The sequence below is a fragment of the Lissotriton helveticus genome, chromosome 7 (assembly GCF_964261635.1).
Source record: "Lissotriton helveticus chromosome 7, aLisHel1.1, whole genome shotgun sequence".
NCBI lineage: Eukaryota > Metazoa > Chordata > Amphibia > Caudata > Salamandridae > Lissotriton > Lissotriton helveticus.
Window position 1 is genome coordinate 164,909,874 of NC_136068.1, and position 21,950 is coordinate 164,931,823.

General features: G+C 52.5%; 1 protein-coding gene across 4 annotated transcripts in view; it reads right to left on the reverse strand.

Moving 5' to 3' along the window:
- STAU1 (staufen double-stranded RNA binding protein 1) overlaps positions 1-21,950 on the reverse strand; it is a 383,483-nt gene that overhangs the window by 159,380 nt on the left and 202,153 nt on the right. For all 4 annotated transcript variants that reach the window (XM_078651853.1, XM_078651856.1, XM_078651855.1 and 1 more), the window contains one exon: positions 1,986-2,061. In XM_078651853.1, the coding sequence (XP_078507979.1) occupies positions 1,986-2,061 (76 nt within the window). The remainder of the gene's footprint in view (positions 1-1,985; positions 2,062-21,950) is intronic.

A 21,950-nucleotide genomic window follows, 5' to 3' on the forward strand; every position in this document is an offset into this window, starting at 1 on the left:
AAGAATGGAGCGAACCATCGAAGGGAAGCAATAGCTCCCTACCACCAGAACCCTGAAGGAGGACCTCCAGAAGATGATCCGCTGGGAAATGGGAATCTGGATCATCCATGCACAAAACAGCGCACGCAAAGGCAGCACCCGCCTCCGTAAGGCCCCGCGGAGGAGAAAGAAGCTCCTCAGTAGGAGACGGCTGCAAGCTAAGGCAGCCGTCCCCCAGGCCAACCGGAGGAAGGAAAGGCCAGGACCGGAAAGCAGAAAGAGGGACCATGGAGTGAGGGACCAGCGGAGCCTCCGAAGACCGCGGCGATGGCGAGGAGCCGTCCTTCGACTACGTCAGGGAAAAAGCCACGACGCGGCGGCGAGGAAGAAACTAGCAAGCGCCGAACCTCAGGAGAAGAGGAGGTGTCCTAAGAGGAGTCAACGACCCAACGCCGCCCTGGCGCCATAGAGTCTGCAATCTGAGGAAGGACATCGTCGTCTGATGCCAGGGGAGACACGGGACGACCTCCGCCACAGCGCACGGTGCAGGAGACCGGGGCTGGGCCAGAGCCGGGGCAGCGAAGGAGCGGCGCCGACCCGACCTCCGATGAGGCAGCCGCCTGCGTGGAGTGATGAGAGGGACCGGAGGACGAGGGGTCCCCCGCCAGCCTCAGCCCGTGACGGGGCGAGAAGGGCCATCCACCAGCCCCTGTGGCGCCGCCAGGGCTAGCAGTCGCCGGCGCCTACGCAGCATCATCTCGGACGAAGCCATCGCCTGTCCCGAGGGCCGAGAGGGGCTCGGGGTGCGACCCAAGACCCCGCAACCTCCCGCGACACAACAGGGACTTCCGCAGGAGTTTCCAGCAAAGCAGAGGCGCAGTGGTCCGAAGGAGGGACCCCCGAAGGTCACCACATCCTTCGAACTAGTCGGCGCCGGGGTCTGAGCCACCGGCGATGCCGCGGAGGGCCCCACACACGGCAAGGGATTCGCAGACATCCCAGGAGGTGAAGGAGGAGGAGGAGATGCCAGCGAGGCCTGCAAGACCGCCACATATGTCTCAATCTGGCTCTAGACGCCCCCACACAGGGAAACAGTAGATAGGAGGACAACACGCGGGCCGCACCACCTTCGGAGAGCCAGCTCCCCCAACAGGCCGGGAACCAGCCCTCAGGGACTAACTGCGAAACTTACCAACAGATGAGTGACGCTCTTGCGGCCTGGGGGAAGGCCGATGTCGAAGACGGAAATGCCTATTCCTGAAACCCTCCGCAGGGGCCGGACGTGGCGACGACTGCGACATGCGGGCTGAAAGATGTTTCATCCTGCGCTCCCGCCGGGACTTCGGGTTCATCTGCTGGCACGCCTCACAATCAGTGGAGTTGTAGTGTTCCCCCAAACACTAAATGCAGATGGGGTGAGAATCCGTCGCCGACATCTGTCGTGCACAAGACGAGCAGGTCTTAAAGCCCGAAGGAATTCGCACACTGTTCCCACACACACACACACAACAAACGAAAGGGAAAGGCCCGAAACAGGCCAGGAGCATGATCCGGATCCGCATTGCACGCGGAAAAGAAAAAAAAGGATGTAGGCGCACCGGGGTGGGACTTATTTGACCTCGCTGACGTCGGATCCAGTCTTACGCCTGGGGATAATTCTACGTTAAGGAATCTGCGGCTAGTAGTCTCTATCAGATATTTATGTTATGTAAAATGATTGGGAATATTTCCATTAGTCTGCACAATGCTGTTGGCCCGGCATCTTGCGGGCCGCCTGCCATTCAATCACTGCTTGGTTGTACTGTTTTTGAAAAATGCAATAAAAAGAGTTAAAAACAAAATACATTACATACTTTAGGTAAATTCACAGCTCAAGAACAAGCGTTAAACTAGTCAGCAAACATATCCAAGTATGGAGACAATCAAACACTAGTTCCCATATTACATCCCAGCACCATCATACTACACTGTGCAAACGAAAACAAAGAGGAAGAAATACAACTTACACCCTGCGCTCTCTTCAATTGAGCCTGGCTCAAAAAACGTTACTTTTCTTCCATCCCCAGTTTTCTTCACCGGCGTCTAAAACAATATTCAAACATACTCACAGGTTAGCTTGCTATTTACATCTTAATTCAATGTATAAGAAAACACATTGTGAAAGCAGCTACATGAGTACAAAGAAAGAAATACCACCCTATAACAAAAGAATAGATCTCAATCCATTCTGAACTAGAATACAAAAGGATGCCCCTTGCGATAAGTGGACGAAAGTATGCGAGGAAGGCCCCTACATTTGCAAAATATATTAATCAAACACAGGCAAGAGCTAGCTGATTTACTTTTTCTTTTGCTTATGAGGGCCTCGAAGCAGAATGTGCTCTAAACCATAACTTCCTCTAAGCAAACCAAATGATCAGAGTGTAGAGCTTGCCCTACCTACTAAAGCTCATTTATAAGATCAAAGTACTTTGGTGGATTTCAAGTTGCATAATTTACCTCTTACCAACAACCAGCGTAAGACTGATGGAACAGAGCGGATGGGTTATCACAGATTAGCTTTGGTGATCACTTAGGCTGTTGGATTCAACATTTTTGTAATAATGAAAAACTATTAACTTGTAATCCTAGGAATCCATCACAGGTATTCTCTGTAAACTGGTAAAGTGTGGAGTACCTCAGAGACTGTGTCCGATCCTGAAGGCATTTTTAACACATTTTCAAAACTAAAAAAACACAACACAGACAATTCAATAGTAGCTAACATTTTCAGTCCTTTTTTAGGTCTCGCACCTGGCGATTACAGCGCGAAAGCACTGTCTTGCCTGCGAGACCTATAGTCACCGGCTATGCTTTCAAGGAGACAGGAGATGGGCACACGCAGCCTCAGGAATCTGATCATGTTGCGCGCCCATTGCTCCGGTGAACAGCATGCCGGAATCGAATCAGGACGCTTGCACAGACACGCGCGCACAGACACACGCGCGCACAGACACACGCGCGCACAGACACACGTGCGCGCAGAGACACGCGCGCAGAGACACGCGCGCACAGAGACACGCGCGCACAGATACACACAGACACACACACAGACAGACACACAGACAGACACACAGACAGACACACAGACAGACACACAGACAGACACACCGCCCCCCCCTCTATGCACAGCGCCTCTATCGCCTGCAGTGCGCTCACCTGTCCCAGATCTGAATACCAGTCAGGATGGTGCAGAGTCAGGCACACGCCGGTCGGCTGCATCGAAAATGCCAATAAGGCTGGGTTGTAGTCGCTCAGTTTAAAGACTGGCGCCACTGTGAGGCTGCACACGCGTGGGGCTGAAGAGGTCATGTGTCAGACTCCCTCAGCATTAGTCCGGTGACCCTTCGATCCACATCCGTAGGTCACACGCAAAAGATGGGGTTTGGAAGTAGAAGACGGACTCAAAGAACTGACAGAAGAGAGTGCAGGGCAGAGGCGCGAGGAGTCAGGGGTGAGCCGGCTAGTAATAGGATGACGGCGGAGGAGTTGGTGGGGGCACGAGAAAGAGCGCAGAAACTGGAGGTTAGATGTCCCCCAACTTCGGTTAAGGCGGCGGGCCTTAAGCATGAGTTTTAACAATGGAGGACCCTCGCAGACCTGTCACAGGGAGGTCACCAGCCTGTGACAGGTTCATTCCAGCATCTGTCAGGCTGTCACGGGCCTTTCTGTGTGACTTCTCAATCCACCACACCCTGCTGAATGGGTTCACTCTCTGAAAGGGGGGCAAAGTTCAAAGGTTGTCCATCTACAGGCGGAATGGACAAGGGAAGAGAGTAGCTCACACTGGCTTTTCAGTGGGAACGCGGGGCTCGGGGTGGGGAGAAGAGAATGCAAATCTTAATTAGCCTGTCTCCCACCCCAAGCACTTACTGCGTCACAAGTCACTCGTTATGTGTCTTCTTTCATTCTAACCCAATGGGAAGCTGCCATCACTCTTTCAGTCACCCCTTACATATACATAAGACCTCAACCCCTCACAATGTGTACCGTGTCACCCTTCACAAGGCTTGTGAAATGTGCACACCCCAGCCTTACCTCACGTGTCGTTGACCAAGGCCTGGCAGATGCTGCCTGTTGTCTAGTTTGGGAGGTGTTATATCCTTCATGGCGCACGCTGTTGGGAGTTCCTCCATCCCAGACCACAGGATGAATTTATCAACAATCTAAATACATGGAATAAACGGGTCTTTAACTATTCAACTCACTATTTCTCTCTCTCCGTTATTCTTCGTGTGGTTGTCTAGATTATTATCCCAGCCTCTCCATCCTCTCTCCTATCCTTTCTCTCCATCTCTGTCTGCTGTCTGTAGGCCTCAGCCTCTATCCTTCTCTTTAATTTTCTCCTGTGTCTGCACGTCTCTTCCCGTCTTTCCTTTTGTGTCTCCGACTTTGTTTTTCTTCCTCTGTATGTCCCTCTTGCGCTCTCTCCGTCAGTCTCATCCTCTGCATGTTCTTTGTAGCTGGTGGGTGTTACCAGGATTCACACACAATATTTGTCAGGACCCAATTTGAGCTGTGGCACATACCAAAACGGTGGTTTCACCCAGAAGCCACCTGTTCCAAAGTAAGTATTCACATGTGTGATTGGTTTGTGCTCTTTTTAATCTCATATTTGTGGGGTGGGTATAATCCCAAAATGTTGTGTTGAACGTCGTATGAATATAAGAAGTTGAGAACTCAGTTCTGATAGTCTTTTCTTCTTTATTTGAAGCCGTGTACAAAACAAAAAACAGCCTATGGTTATATGACGTTCAACAACATTTTGGGATTATACCCACCATACAAATATATGAGATTAAAAAGAGCATAAACCAATCACACCTGTGAACACTCGTTCTCTGCATGGTTCGCTGTCTGGGTCTTGGTCTGAAGAAGGAGTAGCGTGTCACCAACAAATGCTTATCCGGGTGATGGGAGCAGAGGCGCAGGGGAAAGTTTCTTTCTCTTACCTTTAGCTCTGTACCTGCTGCTGTGTCACTCCCCTGCACTGAGGGTCTGGTCTCTAGGCCTGTGTTTAGCCATTGTCTTGTCTGTTTCTGCTTCAGGGCAGTTTCCCTGTACTAAGACTCATCTCTGTGCCTGTCCTTCCTGTAACTGCTGCTGTACATACTGTGCAGGAGCACTTGGTGCCTGAAGTACAGCTTGTCTCTGATCTGCAACCCTTTGTAGTCTTGCAGCTCCCTCTTTGCTGTAGTGAGCCTCTGAAGCCTGGACCTGTTCTAACTGTGTGTCACTTAACTTGGCCGTGGACCTGTTCTACGTTTAATAATAACCCTGTATTTGTAAAGCGCAAACTAATCACCCCTCAGGGTCTCGAGGCACTGGGGGCTGTCAGGAAGATTAAGCAAGCTATTGCCCAGAGTCACATGGTGTTAGGCTGAGCTGCCGCCGGAGCCGGGGATTGAACCATGAGCCCTAAGCTCCGGTGTCAGCCGTCCTGGCAGCTGAGCCACACTTCTCCCTCTTAAGTTTGTGCCACTTAACTTGTCCGTGGAGCTATTCCAACTTTGTGTCTCATATTTGGCCATGGACCTGTTCTAACTTTGTGTCACTTAACTTGGCCATGGACCTGTTCTAACTGGGTCACTTACCTTGGCCGTGGATCTGTTCTAACTTTGTCTCTTATTTGGCCGTGGACCTGGTCTAACTTTGGGTCTCTTATTTGGCCGTGGCGCAGGGGCCGGGCCCCTAGTGTGAGCTCAGTTCCATGGTACTGAATGCACAGCACTCCTGTGTGGCCCCAGGGTACTGACTCCTCAGCTCACCTCACGCCTCTGTCGCTGCACAGGGCCTCCCGTTTGACTCCACTCCCATGGTACTGACACATTCAGCACACTTGGAGCCCCATTCCATCGCTGCGGCGTGGCTGGACCCACCCCTTTGACACTGACCCTTCATCACACTCCGTGGACCCTCCCCCAACCACCCGTAGCCTCCAGTGTGACTCCAGCCCCTTGGTAATTATCCCAGCGTACACTCCACACCCCACTCCCACGCTGTGTCTGAACCGGACCCCAGCCCATTGGTACGGACCCCACAGAACACTCCACAGGGGCCAGTCCCTCTGTGTGACCCCCAGCCCTGTGGTATTGACCTCACAACACACTCGGCGCCCTCTGCTACGGCCCCCAGTGTGGCCTGCACCCATTGGTACGGACCCCACAGCACACCGGTCTACAGGATCCGGGACCCAGTGGCACCCCAGTCCATGCTGACGCCACAGCAAACTCTGTGGTAACACCCCCCCCAAACACCCGTAGCCTCCAGTGAGACCCCAGCCCCTTAGTACTGATCCCACCGTCACACCTCACCCTCCTCCATCGCTGACCCGGGACACCAGTGTGACTCCCTCCACAGGGGCCCGGCCCCCAGTGTCACCCGGGACTCCAGTGTGACTCCCTCCACAGTGGCTGGGCCCCAGTGTGACCTTGGCTCCATTGTACTGACCCCGCAGCACATTCCACACTACTCTCCACTGCTCTGCAGAGACAGGACACCACACTCACCCCATGTTATTGAGCTCTTAGCACACTCCTCATCCCCCCTCCACCCTTTCACGGGCGCCAGTGTGTCCTCAACCCCATGGTACTGACCACACAGCACACTCCGCACCACCCTCTGCTCCTCTGCAGGGTCAGGACCCCAGCCTCACCCCATGGTACTGACTCTGCAGGGGATTGTCAAGTTGGTACAATCACCAAACCAAGGCATAAGTCTCCTAATACAAAACAATTTATGTGTAAAGGACGTGATCCGTCAGCCACCAGAAGGCGGCATGCTTCATCATAGGGTTCATCCTTACACCCCTTCCTTTTGGGTGTGGCTACAAGTCCCACTCGGGGAGGGCAGCCTTCAGTTTTTTTTTGCTAACCCTATGTGAGCTAGATGGTGCAGGTGGGGATTGCAGAGTGATTAGTGTGAAGATTTTAAATACATCTTGGTGGAGTAAAACGTTCTATTAAGTCTCCCCAAAGAGTATATTAAAAACAAGCATTTACAATGCAATAGGTCTCGCATTATTAAAGTTTGAGCTATTGGCCTTGTAAATGACAATGCCTTTTATTCCTTTGCATCGGTGCGTAAAAAAGCACTTTGTAAACGGCCTCTGAGGGGACGTTTGACAGCAGTTGGCAGGCTGGCAGTTCGTAAAGCTCGCAGGGCGGAGAGGCCGGAGGTAGCAGCCGAGCAGCGGGAGACCTGAGCCTGTGCGGGTGCCCGTTCGAAGTAGTGGCGAGGGGCACTGCTGCCGGAGCGGAGAGCTGCAGGGCGTTATATCGGCTGTCGCCCGCAGTGGAGGCTTGAGGTGCCGCGGGACGCCCGGGCTGGTGCCGCCATCTTGGGGGAAGGACTGCGGCGCAGGAGGCAGACAACCCGAGAGAGCCCTGCGAGGCAGCACGACCACAGCACGGGCCGGAGTGCTGTGGAGCTTGGAGGGTGCGGTGCCAGGGGCTGGAACTTGCAGTCAACGGCCCCCAGCAATCTGAGATGGAGAGACTTGCTTGGTGCTCCCCAATAGTCGAGCTGGCCCAGGCGGATGGACCCCTGATACCAGAGGGAGGAGTGGGGGGGCCTTTTGACGACAGGAACCTGCCATGGTGAGCGGCGCGGAGAGACAGACCCGGCGCCGCCATCATAGGAGTCAGGGGCGGCACTCTAGGTTGCAGGGAACTGTGAGACGGAGGGCCACCACACTGCTGAGATACACCACGCTTGGGGTATAGAGCTGCTACACCCCAGACGTTTGAGCCCCTAATCTGGTACCCTGGCTTTAGAAATGACCTGCGAGATTACAATTGTGAGGGGGAAGTCCGGCTGGTGCCGCAGGTCTTCGGTGAGCGGTGGTGGCAGTGGCTAGGTCCGGGGCCTGCTGATTGCAGGGCCCTGCAAGAAGTGACTGGGGGGTCTAACCTCGGGGCCACCTTGTCCTAGACCCGATCTCAGGACTCCCCCAAAGTGCTGCGTTTTCGCACTGGCACGTGTTACCAGGGGGAGACCAATCCCGAAAGCACAGTCGAGTTAAGGGGTGGCCTACTGTAGCCTTCTTGGATATCAGGGAGCGAACCATGTCCTCCTCCAGGGTGCGCAAAGATAAGACTCTCAAGGACTTGTTTGCGAAGGCGCAAACTGGGCTATCAGCCTCCAGCATGGCGACAGGTGCCTCAGGCCCGACAGCAGAGGGACGACGGCGCGGAGTCTATTACAAAAGCATTTCTTGAAGCCATGTTTGCTGCGTTCCGAGAAGACATTCACACACTTAAACGAGAGTTCACCTCGGAGATCAAGGAGGTCCGTAGAGACCTAGATGGCATTGGCGAGAGGGTCGCTGACCTGGAGGGCAAGAGTGATGGGAGGGACACAGAGATGGAGGCACTCCAGCAAGAGGTCCTCAGGATACATGACCAACAAGTTGACCTCCAAGCCCATCTTGAGGACTTAGAAAACCGCTCCCGGTGCCTTAACATTCGGATCCGGGGGGTGAAAGTGGATGACGACTCGAAGGACCTGTTCACCTATACGAGGAATCTTTTCAATCACATCCTGGGCAGACCCTTGGAGACGGAGCTATGCATAGACCGCGCGCACCGTCTGTCCCGCCACCAGACATCCTGGTCTGTGTCCAAGATTATCGCACCAAGAAGACTATCCTTCAAAAAGCACGTCAGATGCACCCTGTGCAATTTCAGGGACAGATGCCTGCAAGGGGATGTCTGGGGGTCTATAGGACCCCCCTTCCCCCCTCCAAAGGCCTGCAATCAGGGAGCACACTGAAAAGTCTGCCACATTTTAGTTGGCGCACTATCAGTGCTCCTTATGAGAGGTTCTTTGCCTCTGCGTCCACGTCTGTAATACGGCACAGGCTGAGAGGCAAAGAGATTCACTCATTTGCATGGGGCAATGCCCGCATGGAACTGAGGGAACGCTCTCTTGAGGAAGCGCCGGCACTGTATGTGAGCTTTCAATATTACAGAAGAGAACGCACAAGTGGCTGCGGCCCCTTCTGTAATACCAAAGTGCCCTGGGGGCATGCAAGGCGGTTCACAAACGCCCATTGCTACCCTCGGGCACTACTATAATCAAGCCCCAGGTATGGGAAATTCACAAGCGCCCACACACGAAAGAAGTCCTTACCATTTCTGTTGTATTCTGAAAACAGACTACTGGTGTGGGAATGGTCTTTAGAACCACACATTTTCAGCATCACAAGGGCACGATTATTTCGGGTGAGATGTGTAAGACAGTTTCCTAGTTACTCTTCTAAACCAAATCCTGGTGAACACCACATGTATTTCTTCAGTAACTGATATCAATAATTACAGTTATCTAGGTCTTTTTTAAAACAACAGTGTCCTGAGTACGCCTTCAAAAGATAGATGCTTTACTTCTATTAAACCTAAAAAGAATAATGGACTGGAATGAAGCATGAGTAATTACCGTGTTTGAGATTAACCCAGGCATTCCAACCGTTATTTCTTTCCCTCATTATGGCCTTCCAAGTGTAATGTGTATGCCTAGACCTGGGTCCCAGGCTCATTGTGCCACATGATTCTGTTTCAAGACTTATCGGCCTTCATCCTGCAAAAACGCAGAACCGTCAAACCGGTCACTCAACATTTCCAACAGCGTAACATCCCTTACAGTTGGGGCCATCCATTTCGCTTGGTGTTTCTCATGGATAATAAGCTGTATCAACTGCGTTCCCTGACAGAGGCCTGTAGACTGCTGGGGGTGAATATCCCTAAGGAGGAGAGTGGGGACGAGTTCACCAAAGAAGAATCTGCTGACTCCAGACCCCGATGGCGAATGCAGGGATGTAGGCGGCGGTACAGGAGGCCTCCTGCTGCGGAGATCGCCCAGAGCCAGAAATCGTCTCTTGAAGCTGCCTCTGCGAAACTGGCTAATCTTACACCGGGCTGATGTTGGACGCTATGAGTAGGGGAGGGGGGGGATGGCGGGGGGGAGGGGGTTGTTCCCTGTTGGTAGTCTACCCCAATCCAGTTTCTACCAATCATCGACGGATGATGGACAATGAGAGACAGTTCACCTTTTTCCATGGTTCTGATTTTTGTTGGGGGGTGGGGGGGGGTCTGAGAGATGGGTTGGTGGGGGGGATACAGTGTTCCATGTCCACTCTCCATTGGGAGATAGGTCAGCCACGTGTACTCACAGGGCTCTTTGTCATCGGATCGGCTCGCACTTCAGTTACACCTTGTGCAGCACAGAATTTATGCTATTAATCCTTGTTGGTGTTAAGTATGCCTGCCACCACACTTAAGATAGTAACTCTAAATGTGCAAGGCCTCAATAACCCAGTAAAGCGCAGAGCGGTACTTTCATACCTGGAGAATACCCAGGTAGATCTCTGCCTCCTGCAGGAAACACATCTTTTAGCAAGGGACAGCCATCGTCTTAGACCTCGGAAATTTCCCTTCTTTTCTTCAGGCCCTACCAAAACTGCGGGGGTGGCGATTCTTGTGGCTCAGCGGTTTCGTGGGGAGGTCCTACAGAAGGAGGCTGAAATTAGGAGGAGACTACTGACTTATAGATTCGCCATAAGCGGCCTGACCTTCACTGTGGGCTCTGCCTATGCCCCTAACAAGGGCCGGGAAAGGTTTTTACACTCCGCTCTTTCGGCTTCCATGACAGACCGCCATGTTATCCTGGGGGGCGATCTGAACCTAGTTTTTGATAACATTAAAGATAGGTCTTGCCAACGCTCTCATTAGACTGGCGCTCTTTCTGCTGAGGGGCTCACTCGCATACATGACTTGGGGTTGTGTGACCTGTGGCGCAGCTTTCACCCTCACGAGCGAGATTATTCTTATTACTCCAATGCACACAAGACATATGCGAGGCTAGATCATCTTTTAGTATCTACACCAGTGCACGCACTCACAACTGTGGTGGATACAGGAGTCGCTTCTCTGTCGGACCATGCACCAGTAAGTGCCACTCTCACTCTCCCACCGTTGTCACGACCTTCCAGGGTTTGGCGTCTTCGAGATCTGCTTCTACACCGGGAAGATGTTGTTAATCAGTTAAGCATATACAGCGCTCAATTTCTGATTACATCTCACACAATGCCAATTCTGACAACACTTGCAACGCAGTGGGCAGCACTTAAGGCAGTGCTACGGGGGGGGGGGGGGGAGGGGGGGGAGTTCATCGCCCTTTCGGCCGCGGATAATGTAGAGCGTAGGCTCAAAAGGGAAGAGCTTACAGAACAAACCAGGGAGTTGGAGCGGATGCACCAGAGGACAGGAGCCCCTAGAATTTGGAGGCAGCTCAAGGCTGCATGTCAGCAGCTAGCAGCGCTTGACCAAGACAGGGCGGAATTTGCAGCGCTACGGTTCAAGCATTCCTACTATACCGGGGGAAACGGGTGTAGACGCCTCCTCGCTAATAGGTTGCGAGAAGTCCGACAGCGGCAAGGAGTTTGAAAAATCTGTAGGGTGGATGGGAACTGTGTATCGGAGGATGCGGCAATAGCCGAGGCATTTCGCGATTTTTATGCCACTCTTAACACTGGGGCCCCACTAGACAGCGCAGACGGGACAGCTTTTCTGGACTCTGTCTCCTTACCAGCGCTGACCAAGGTCCAGGCAGACCACCTCGATCGGAATATCCACGCAGAGGAGGTTGTTGCCGCCATTTCCCATCTTAAGCCAGCTAAAGCCCCTGGGCCGGATGGCAATTCTGCTATTTTTTACAAAAAGTTTTGTGTCCTGCTCGCTCCTCTGCTCACCAAGCTGTTTAACTCATTGACGGCTACTGGGGCGATCCCGGGTGATCTCCTAGAGGTCTCCATAGCGGTCATTCCCAAACCCGGGAAGGATAAGTCTAGTTGTGGAGCATATCGCCCGATATCTCTCCTTAACATAGATCTTAAGTTGTATACCGAAATCTTGGCTGCTCTTCTTGCCCCTCATATGCCAGGTCTCATTGACCCGGATCAGGTGGGATTTATTCCTAAACGTCAGACATCAGACAACACCAAGCGGGTTCTCCATCTCATCGAGAAAGAGACACGTACATGATGCTCGCTGTTGACGCCGAGAAGGCGTTTGATCGCGTTCATTGGCCGTATCTGGGGCAAGTCTTGGAGCGAGCGGGGATAGGGGAACGGTTTTGTACACATATCCTTAACTGCTATACGTTCCCCACAGCAGTGGTCCGTGTAAACGGGCACACGTCCTCACGATTCCCTATTGAAAGAGGCACGAGACAGGGGTGCCCTTTGTTGCCCCTACTCTTTGCCCTATACATGGAGCCCCTTGCGCAGCGGCTGCGGCAGAACCCAGCAGTCACCGGGATTCAATTTGGGGGCTATGTCCACACGATCGGCTTATATGATGATGATGTGCTGATATCAATTTTCCACCAGAGGAGTGCACTTCCGGCATGTTTAGCAGATTTAGAATCATTTGCGCAGGCGGCAGGATTTAAGGTAAACGCGGATAAATCGAAGGCTCTCAACCTCTCCTTGTCAGGGCCTACCTGGGAATACTTCCAAAACCTGCTCCCTATTCAATGGGCGAGCGACACAATCACATATCTGGGGATCCAGTTGGCCTCCTCCCTCCCTGCAGTGGTACAAACCAACTATGCGCTCCGGAGTAAGAAGATTCATCGGGAACTCGGCCAATGGAAGCATTACCTCCTTTCATGGCTGGGCAAGATTGCGGAGGTTAAGATGACGATACTACCCCAGGTCCTCTATCTTTTCCGTCCCATCCCACTCCGACCGCCCGCTGGATGGATACGACAGACACAGTCGGACCTTGCACAGTTTATTTGGAGCGGTCGGAAGCAGAGAATGAGGCGCGCCTTGGCGATGCTGGCTCCGGAGAGGGGAAGACGTGGGGTTCCTGATCTTCAGCTCTACTTCCAAGCCGCTCAACTGCGGCACCTCGTGGAGGGGAGCCGTTGGGAGTCGGAGAAACACTGGCTGTTTCACGACCAGGCGGTAGCAGCTCGACCTTTGCAGGAAATTCCCTTCTTGCACAAGCCCCACAGACCCTCTAACTTGTATGCCTCATACATTACACGGATTCCCTTGTTGGTGTGGGATGCTACCAATCTCAAACATGACCTCACAACCTTTCCGTCTCCGCTCACCCCGCTGATGGACAATCCTGACTTCGCTCCTGGTCTGGACACGGTCGCCTTTGCGAAGTGGAGGCCTGCTAGGTGTCGCTGTTTGTATCGTATGTATGATGCTGAAGGGCTCGTACCGTTTTCACACTTTAAGCAGGAATATGAGCTCTCCGAGGCGGAGAGGCTTAGATATCTCCAAGTCAGACATTGGGCACTTCAACCCCAGGTCCGCCCTGAAGCAGCTAGGCACCTTTCCCCTTACGAGAGATGGCCACGCTCATCAGATAAAAAACTCACCTCTGATCTGTACAAGATGTTGCAAGTCACCACCTCACACACATACAATTCAAGTAAAGAGTGCTGGGAGAGAGACTTAGGCAGGACACTCAGCCATAAGGAATAGGAGGGGATAAACTATAGAGCCCGTCACTCTGTATACCATATGGGGCTTACTGAGACTCTCGCAAAGGTGGTAACCTAATGTTATTATACCCCTGAGCGGTTACATGCAATGGATCGCTCTCAGGATGGGACTTGTTGGAGTGGCTGTGATCAAGTAGGCACTCTAGTGCACCTATTGTGGGAGTGTGAGTGTATCCAGTCCTACTGGACTCAGGTACTGGACGAGATAGACAAGCACTTTGAGACCGAGCTTCCACGCTTTCCGGCGTATACCCTTCTTGGCCTTCCTAATACCTTAGTGTACCCGCAGAGGTAGGCAGATTGCAATTGCGCTGGGGTCAGCGACACAAAACATTCTCACACACTGGTGCACCCCCAATTCCCCAACATTTACAGGCTGGCTGCATAGTCTATGGCATGTACTTGGAATGGAGAAGCTAACGCTAACCATGGTGGGGGAGGGATCCAAATATAACTAGTTGTGGCAGCCCTTTCTATCGCTCCTAGCCACAGAATTTAGAGAGGTCACATGTCCTCGTTAACTACGGCTACTGCGGAGGAGCTTAGCGCGCACCCAAGATGGTCGCGTGAGCTTAGGGCTCCCGGACCTTCGCCACCTCCACCGACTATCCTGAACCCTATCCTGACTTGGACGACGGGTTATTACTGGCACGGCCCCGCTGATCGTTTATCCGTTTTCGGACTTCGATTTGGACATCGGGAGCCGAAGATATGGACTTTTGAACTTTTCCGGCCTGCTCCATGGTACTGCCCCCGGGCTCGGTTTCTCTGCCAGCCGGACAGTAATTGAACAACAACGGATCATGCGAGCCTCCTTTGCCTGGTTGTCTACTTTCGGTTTCATTTCTCGCGCTTAGACCTACTTGACTTTGTCTCGATCGCCCTGGCTTGCTGCTTTCAACCTAACCACGATTCACCAACTGGCGACTCGGCCTCCTGCTATTTATCACCTGGTGATTGGGTCTCACCTTCATTTCTACATTGTTGCGGGCGCATCGAGTTTAGCCATTTTTACTAGGTCTCAGACTACCCTTCGGGGCGCACGAACTAAGATGGCCACCAAGCCTGAGGTGGAGAAACGCAAGACCAGACCGGCAACGCGAGGGGGCTCCGTGCAATCAAATGTCATGGACAGATACACCCTTCCCAAGGGCTCTCCGGGCGGATCGACTAAATCCCCGGCCACGGTGGGAGAAGAATCCCCGATGGATGAAGAACTGTCGTTGAGGTACGTCATGGGCGCCATTGCCGGGATGAAGGCCACGCTGGGTCAACAGTATGAGGCCCTGGCCCACAAGTTGGATACGGTCGCTATCGATGTTACCTTGATCAGGGCTGACCTTGCGAAAACCAATGAAAAGGTCAAATCCCTCGATCTACAGACATCTAGTCTTGTTACTGACGTCTCCGATTTACAGGCAGAGGTCGGTAACTTGCGAGCCGCCCGTGACTTTCTCACTCGACGCCTGGACGATTTTGAGGGCCGTACAAGACGAAACAAAGTCCGTCTGGTTGGTGTCCCAGAAACTTCGGAAGCATCCTCGGTGGACCTGCTGGTGGAAGATCTGGTCCTGAATCATCTAGCGCCCAAGGGCCTCAGCAAGTTTTTTGCTGTTGAACGTGCACACAGGATCCCGGGTGGCCCGCCTAAGCAGGGAGCCACTCCGCGTCCCATCATTGCTCGGATCTTTAACTTTCGGGACAGGGATGCGATCCTGCAAGCGTCACGCCTATCTGGTCCAACGGCTTATGAGAACACTGCAGTCAGCTTTTACCCGGACTTTACCCAGCAGGTTCAGAAACAGAGACTTGGATTCCAGGGGGTGAAAAAGAGACTGAGGGCTAGAGACATGAAATACGCCATGCTTTTCCCGGCCCGGTTACGTGTGGTGTATAATGACCAAACATTTTTCTTTGATCATTCAGGGGCGGCAAGTGACTGGCTGGACACGCTGCCTCCGGGGCCTGATCGTTCTGAACACTCTAGACACTCCGGTGGTGCGGAGGGAGGCCCGGTGGAGCAGGAATAGGGGGCGGAATCGGCTCCCGGTCCATCGTATTGACTTTCGGCTGTGGTTTGGTGCTATGCCACTATTGCTTGCTACTATGATGTCTTATTGGGGTGTGGGCGAGTCTTCCTCCTCTGGGGTACTTTTCATAGAATAGTTGTATGTTGGGGCGACAGGCACACTGCAAGTTGGGGTGGCTTTTGAGTCTCACGCAGGGGTGCGGGGTGGGGGGTATGATGTACGGGGTTGTTTGGGGGATTGGGGGGTTACAGTTTGTTTCATTGTTTTCTTGAAGGCATATTATTGATGATCTCCTTTTGTACAGTGTCGCATCCGGTGAGGGGTGGGGATGGGGTTGATCTCTGGGATGGGGGGTAGGGGACTTCAGGTACTATGTTGGAACGTCAATGGGTTGGGGGATAGGATCAAGCGGGGCGTGGTGTTGCAGCTGTTGAGAAGATTGTCCCCTGATGTGGTTTTGCTTCAGGAGACGCATTTGCGTGGCAATACGTGCCATGCAATGAATAGGCGTGGCTATCGTCTCGTACTCAGGTTTCACTTCTGGCTCCAGGGGGGTGGGCATTCTGGTTCGGAACTCCCTCCCTCTTGCCGTTGACAAAATCATCCTTGATGACAGGGGACGGTACGCTGCCATAGTGGGGCGCTGGGAGGGACGGGTTGTTACCCTGCTCTCCGTCTACGTGCCCCCGGGTCTCCAAACTACCACTTATGCGGACCTGGGAAGAGTGATCTTGGGAGTCCCCGAGGGTCTGCTTGTAGTGGGTGGGGATTTCAACTCTGTAGTGTCAGGGATGTGTGATCGCTACCCTCCCCGAGAAATCGCGAAGTCACAATCCTGGTTGGGGGACTTCCTGGAGGCTCTAGGGCTCACCGACTGCTGGCGCCTGCTTCATCCTGGGCAATTGCAATATACTTTCCACTCTGGTGCCCACGGCAGTCTTTCGAGACTTGATTATGTGCTGATGCCCTCCTCCCAGGCCTCCTCTATAAGGGAGGAGGAACATCTAGCTAGGGGTATCTCGGATCATTCCCCACTGTGGTTGGTAGTGGACGCTCACTTGGGGTCGGGGGGTAGAGTGGCCCCGATAAACCCCTGGTATCTTCGCGATCCCAAGGTTAGGGCGGAACTAATTAAAACGATTGACCAATACTTTCCTGAAAATGTGGGTTCCGTGTCCTCCTCGGTCACGCTGTGGGAAGCGTACAAAACTGTGATTCGGGGCCAGGCCCTCTCCTTGATTGGCAATGTCAAGAGACGTAGGCGGGAGGAGGTTGTCCGTGTTGAAAATGACATCACTGTTCTTGAGGGGGAGTTGGAATCCGAGGTCACCCCAGAGAGGCTGCACCTTTTGGGTCTAAAACAACTCGAGTATAGGGCGTTGGTGACTGATGTGGCAAAGGAGATGACCAGGGAACAGCAGGGACGTCTGTATGATGTGGGGGATAAGGCAGGGAAATTGCATGCTTGGCTGGATAAGAGGGAACGTGCGAGTCGAGTGGTCCCTGTGATTGTGGATGTGAATGACGTGAGTATCACGACCCTGCTGATATTGTTGAATGTTTCGCTGACTATTTCCGGGAAGTATACTCCCCCGTCTCTGATAGACCTGAACAGGACTCCCACTTTCTCCTGCGCAATATTACGCTGCCACGTTTGTCCGACCCTGAAAGGGATCTTCTAGAGGCTCCGCCTACAGTTGATGAGGTTGCGACTGCCATCCGCTCGGTTCGCTCGGGGAAGGCCTCGGGCCCTAATGGGCTCCCCGTAGAGCATTACAAGCTCCGTCCGGATGTGTTAGCACCGTATCTGCGGTCGATGTTCTTGGAATCGCTGGAGGCAGGCTCCCTCCCTCCTGACCAAAGATTGGCTTCTATAGTGGTGATCCACAAGGATGGCAAACCACGTGACCGCTGCGCCTCCTTTAGGCCTATATCATTGATTAACGCCGAACCGAAGATTCTGGCCAAAGTGCTTGCCAACCGCTTGGTCACTGTCATAGGCGATCTGGTTCACCCGGACCAATCCGGATTCATACCCCATCGTAACACGGCACTCAATCTCCGGCGCCTGCATGGAGTCCTCGCGCGAGCGGAGACTCTGCGTGAACCGGCCATCTTGGCGTCTTTGGACGCCACCATGGCGTTTGATATGCTGGAGTGGCCATATCTTTGGGCGGTTCTCTCTAAATTTGGCTTTGGCCCCACCTTCATTGACTGGGTGAAACTCCTCTACACCGACCCCTTAGCTCAAGTGGTGGTAAACGGTCGTGTCTCGGCCTCCTTCGCTCTCGGTAGAGGAACGCGCCAGGGCTGTCCTTTGTCCCCTCTTTTGTTTGCCCCTGCTTTGGAGCCACTGGCGGCGTGGCTGAGATGGGAACCGTCCTTGAAGGGCATTAGATGGACTCCGGAGTTTGAAGACCGAATATCCTTATACGCAGACGATATACTCCTATATCTTACGTCGCCTCGGAAATCGTTGATTGTCCTTTTTGACGTTTTGACTTCTTTCCGTAGAAACTCCGGTCTGGTCATCAACTGGTCGAAGTCTTGCATCTATGTTCTTTCTGGCGAGGCTCCTCTCCTGCCTCGTGGATGTCCTATCTCGGTGGTGCGGGAGGGATTCAAGTACTTGGGGATTTTTATCACCTTGGACCCTGTGCTTCGTTAGGAACGCAATTTGTTGCCCCCTCTCCAGCGCCTCCGTGCCGATGTGACTGCGTGGGGCAGGCTCCCTCTCTCTCCTCTGTGACGGGCGGCGTTGTTTAAGATGATGTCGCTCCCTCGGTTCCTTTATGCGCTGCAAAATACACTTGATATTGTGCCTGCCCGCTACTTTCGGGAGATTGATAGTCTACAGGGACAATTGGTATGGGGGGCCGTCCTCGTATTGCTCTTGCGAAGCTGACACTCCCGTGGTACGACGGGGGTATCGCGCTCCCGGACATCCGCCGCTATTATTGGGCCTCTCAGCTGGGGGCCATCAACCACTGCACATACGGTCCTTTGCCGAGCCCGGCGTTTGAGATGGATAGATGGCTGCTGCCTGGTGGAGACTACAACAGGGCTCTTTATGCGAAATCTGTTGGCAGATCTCTCACGGGCCCCACTAGAACGGCGGTGCAGGTGTGGTATCGCGCTACAGCGGCCCTGGGATGGGCTGACAAGCCAACCCGTGCTACCCCGCTTTATGCATCGGAAAAACTTGGCTCCCTCTGGAAGTCGAAGGGATTCGATAAGTGGGATGTGATCGGTTTCAGCAGGGTGAATGATGTGTGGATCAAGGGTAGAGTCAAGACGTTTGAGGAGCTGAAAGTTGAGTATGACTTGAATGATAGAGAATCCTTTCGATATATGCAAATCCGACACGCGGTTTTGTCTGTATTTCCCTGGGCTCGGATATTCCGGAGGCGTCCCCGCTCGAAGATCGGGTACTAGACGGGCATATCCCCGATAGCACGATCTCACTCATCTATAAAAATTTGATCAATGCCAGAACCGACCTACTGCGTACCCTTCGAGAGGCGTGGACTGGTGACGGTCTGGAGCTCGATGACGAGGACTGGCAGGCTGCGATCTCTTCCCCGAAGGAAGTGGAAATCCCGGCGCGCCTCCGGTTCGTCCAGCTCAAAATTCTTCATAGGGTCTACGTGACTGGTCCCCGTTTGGTGCGAATGGGATTCTCTGTGGATGGACTGTGCAAGCGTGGCTGTGGTCTGGTGGGTACGTTTCTCCATATCATTTGGGAATGTCCTGCTGTGATGCGCTATTGGACTCGCGTGCATGAAGTTATGAGTGAGGTCACGGGTGTGCAATCAATGCCTGAGGCGAGGCGGTGTCTGTTGAATGTCTGGGAGCCGAATGATTATGACCTAGCGCAGCTTCGATGGGTGACCTTGGGTAATATGATCGCTAAGAGGGACATTGCTCAGTTGTGGGGTGCCCAGAGGCCTCCGACAGCTCTGGTGTGGCAACAAAACATGGACTGGTGCATGTTTAGGGAAAAGACAGTATATGTTTCCCGTGGCACGCCCCGCAAATGGGGGAAGATCTGGAATCAATGGAACGCATACCGTGGTGACATCTGTACTCCCCCCCCCCCCCCCCCCCCCCCCATTCAGCATTGGATACTGACCTGTCATCCTCCCAACCTGATGTTTCCTCCACAGGAATCTAGATATCTTGCTTCTTCCTGGTCTCCTCCCCCCTCCCCAATCTCATCACATACTTCTGGCATCTGATTTGAATATGTACCCCCCCCCCCCAGCGCCGAAATGACACACCTGTAAAGTACTGCCTTGTTTTCTGTTTTCTTTTCTATGTTTTTTGTTGTTCGCACTTAATAAAAAGATTCCACAAAAAAAAAACTACGGCTACTGCGTCTCACCAAACCCCCAAAGACAGACTGAACCGGGGGTCATGTATGGCCTCAACTAGCTTAGGTAGAGGACATGGAACACGAGGGAGGGTGGGAGTTGTGTGGGGGGGGGGGGAGGGAGGTGTTTATGGGGGGGTTCTGTTTTTGAGCTCAATTTTGTATGAGACACATGTGGAAGGAGCGCATACTATTGGGTTTGCACCCTTACATTGACTTGCTTTGAAAGGCCGCATATTCTGCAGTACCGGTGATGGGGAATTAACCACACATTGTCATGTTCATGTGTTGCAACTATAAAATAATAAAGAAATGTAAACATAAAATACATCCAGAAAGGCTTTCATTGAAGGACATAAAACAGCAAAGAAGGACTGTGGATGGTCTTAGTCCAAATACCAATATGCTGGCAGCCATATTTGTGTGCATCCACTACTTAAATCCAAAGTCACTTTGTTTTCAGATTTCTTAAAAGTTACTGAAGTCGCAGATGGACCCATATAATATTTGGTCTTATATACACAGAAAAACGATGATACCTGATGTGACATTCACACGCAGGCTGCAAGTCCACACAGTGCGTTTTGTAATTCTACCCTTGATGGGCTGCTACTGTTCACTCAGCGGGTGCAGTTTCGCTACACAGTAGTCTCTCTTCCCCTAGCCACAACCGCATTTTAAATTCTATACATACCCGTAGTTATTAGTCTGTATGACTGCCATCCATCAATTCAATAATTGAGAACCATTCTTGTGGTCGAAGGAATTGAGCTTAAAATCCAACCACGGCGGTTATGGCTGTTTTTTGCAAATGAGATTAAAGCATGGAAAGAAAAAAACACTTGAAAAATACATTTCCACCAGTCCTGGCACTGATGTGCCATTTTCTTATAGGCAGATATTCATGTGTTCAGGCATAATAGTATTACATAGCTAAGGGAGACAGTGTTTGAAGGTGCTGGCCAATTGGCCCATGCTGTATGCTCTGGCGTGCATAAGCAAAATATGAACAGGTCAAATGATAACAAAGGCTAACTCAAAACTCTTTTCTGTTCTTAATTTCATAGTGGCCTCTATTGAGACCATATTACTAGAAAAGGTAAACGAGCACTCACAATTTGCAGACTATAAGAACTCTTGTTGTCCGGTTCTGTTTGCATCATTAATGCAAATTAGATTACCTTGCAACAATATGGCCAGATCTATCGCCATTAGGATTGTGGACATGTCCTCTATGGCAGAGGGAAAAAAAGACATGTGCTGCCCAGTTTACAGACTCCTCCCAAGGACCAGGATTCTGGAAGGGATCCTATTCCTTCCAAGGGGCCTGGTGTTATAAATACAGTGAGACTCACCCTCATTGTTGGAGTGGGATGTTCAACGTGAAACGGAGGTAGAAGTGGGGGGCGCGGTGAAATGGACCCACGTTATGAGGTAACAATGTGGGGGCTGCGGCATCAGGAGCGGGCCCCCTGCTGCCCTTTCATCTTCCCCGGCGGGTGCCCGCAGCTGGGGCAGCCCGTGATCGCCGGATCTGCAGCCTCCATTCCGCATGTGTGGCCCGATTGCAGTGTGTGGATGGGGGCCCATGGCCACAGCGGACGGGCGGGACAGGTTACACGACCGGGAGAGGGTTTTAATTTCAGCGCTCACACCCTACATAAGATGAAGCCGCTAACGCCCCCCTGGGAGAGCCAAGATAGACATCAGCTTTTTGTTGAGCATGAAAGCTGGGTGGAGACCTGGGGATTTGTTTTAACACCCCTCCAGCTAATGACACGGGTGGGCTGTGGTGCCCAGTACGGGAGTGTGGGAGCATTTAGAACAGGGATCATGTGTGTGCAGCAGTGGTGAAAGGAGGTGCAAATACTGAAGATGCTCCTCCTTTTGACTGTCTGGCTCCTTTTCCCCTCTTGTTCTTCCTCCGTTGGGTCGGCTCCCTGGTTTTCTTTGGACTTGGCCCTCGTAACTTTAGGAATGGAAATCGAGTGCGCCCTTCCATTTTGGGA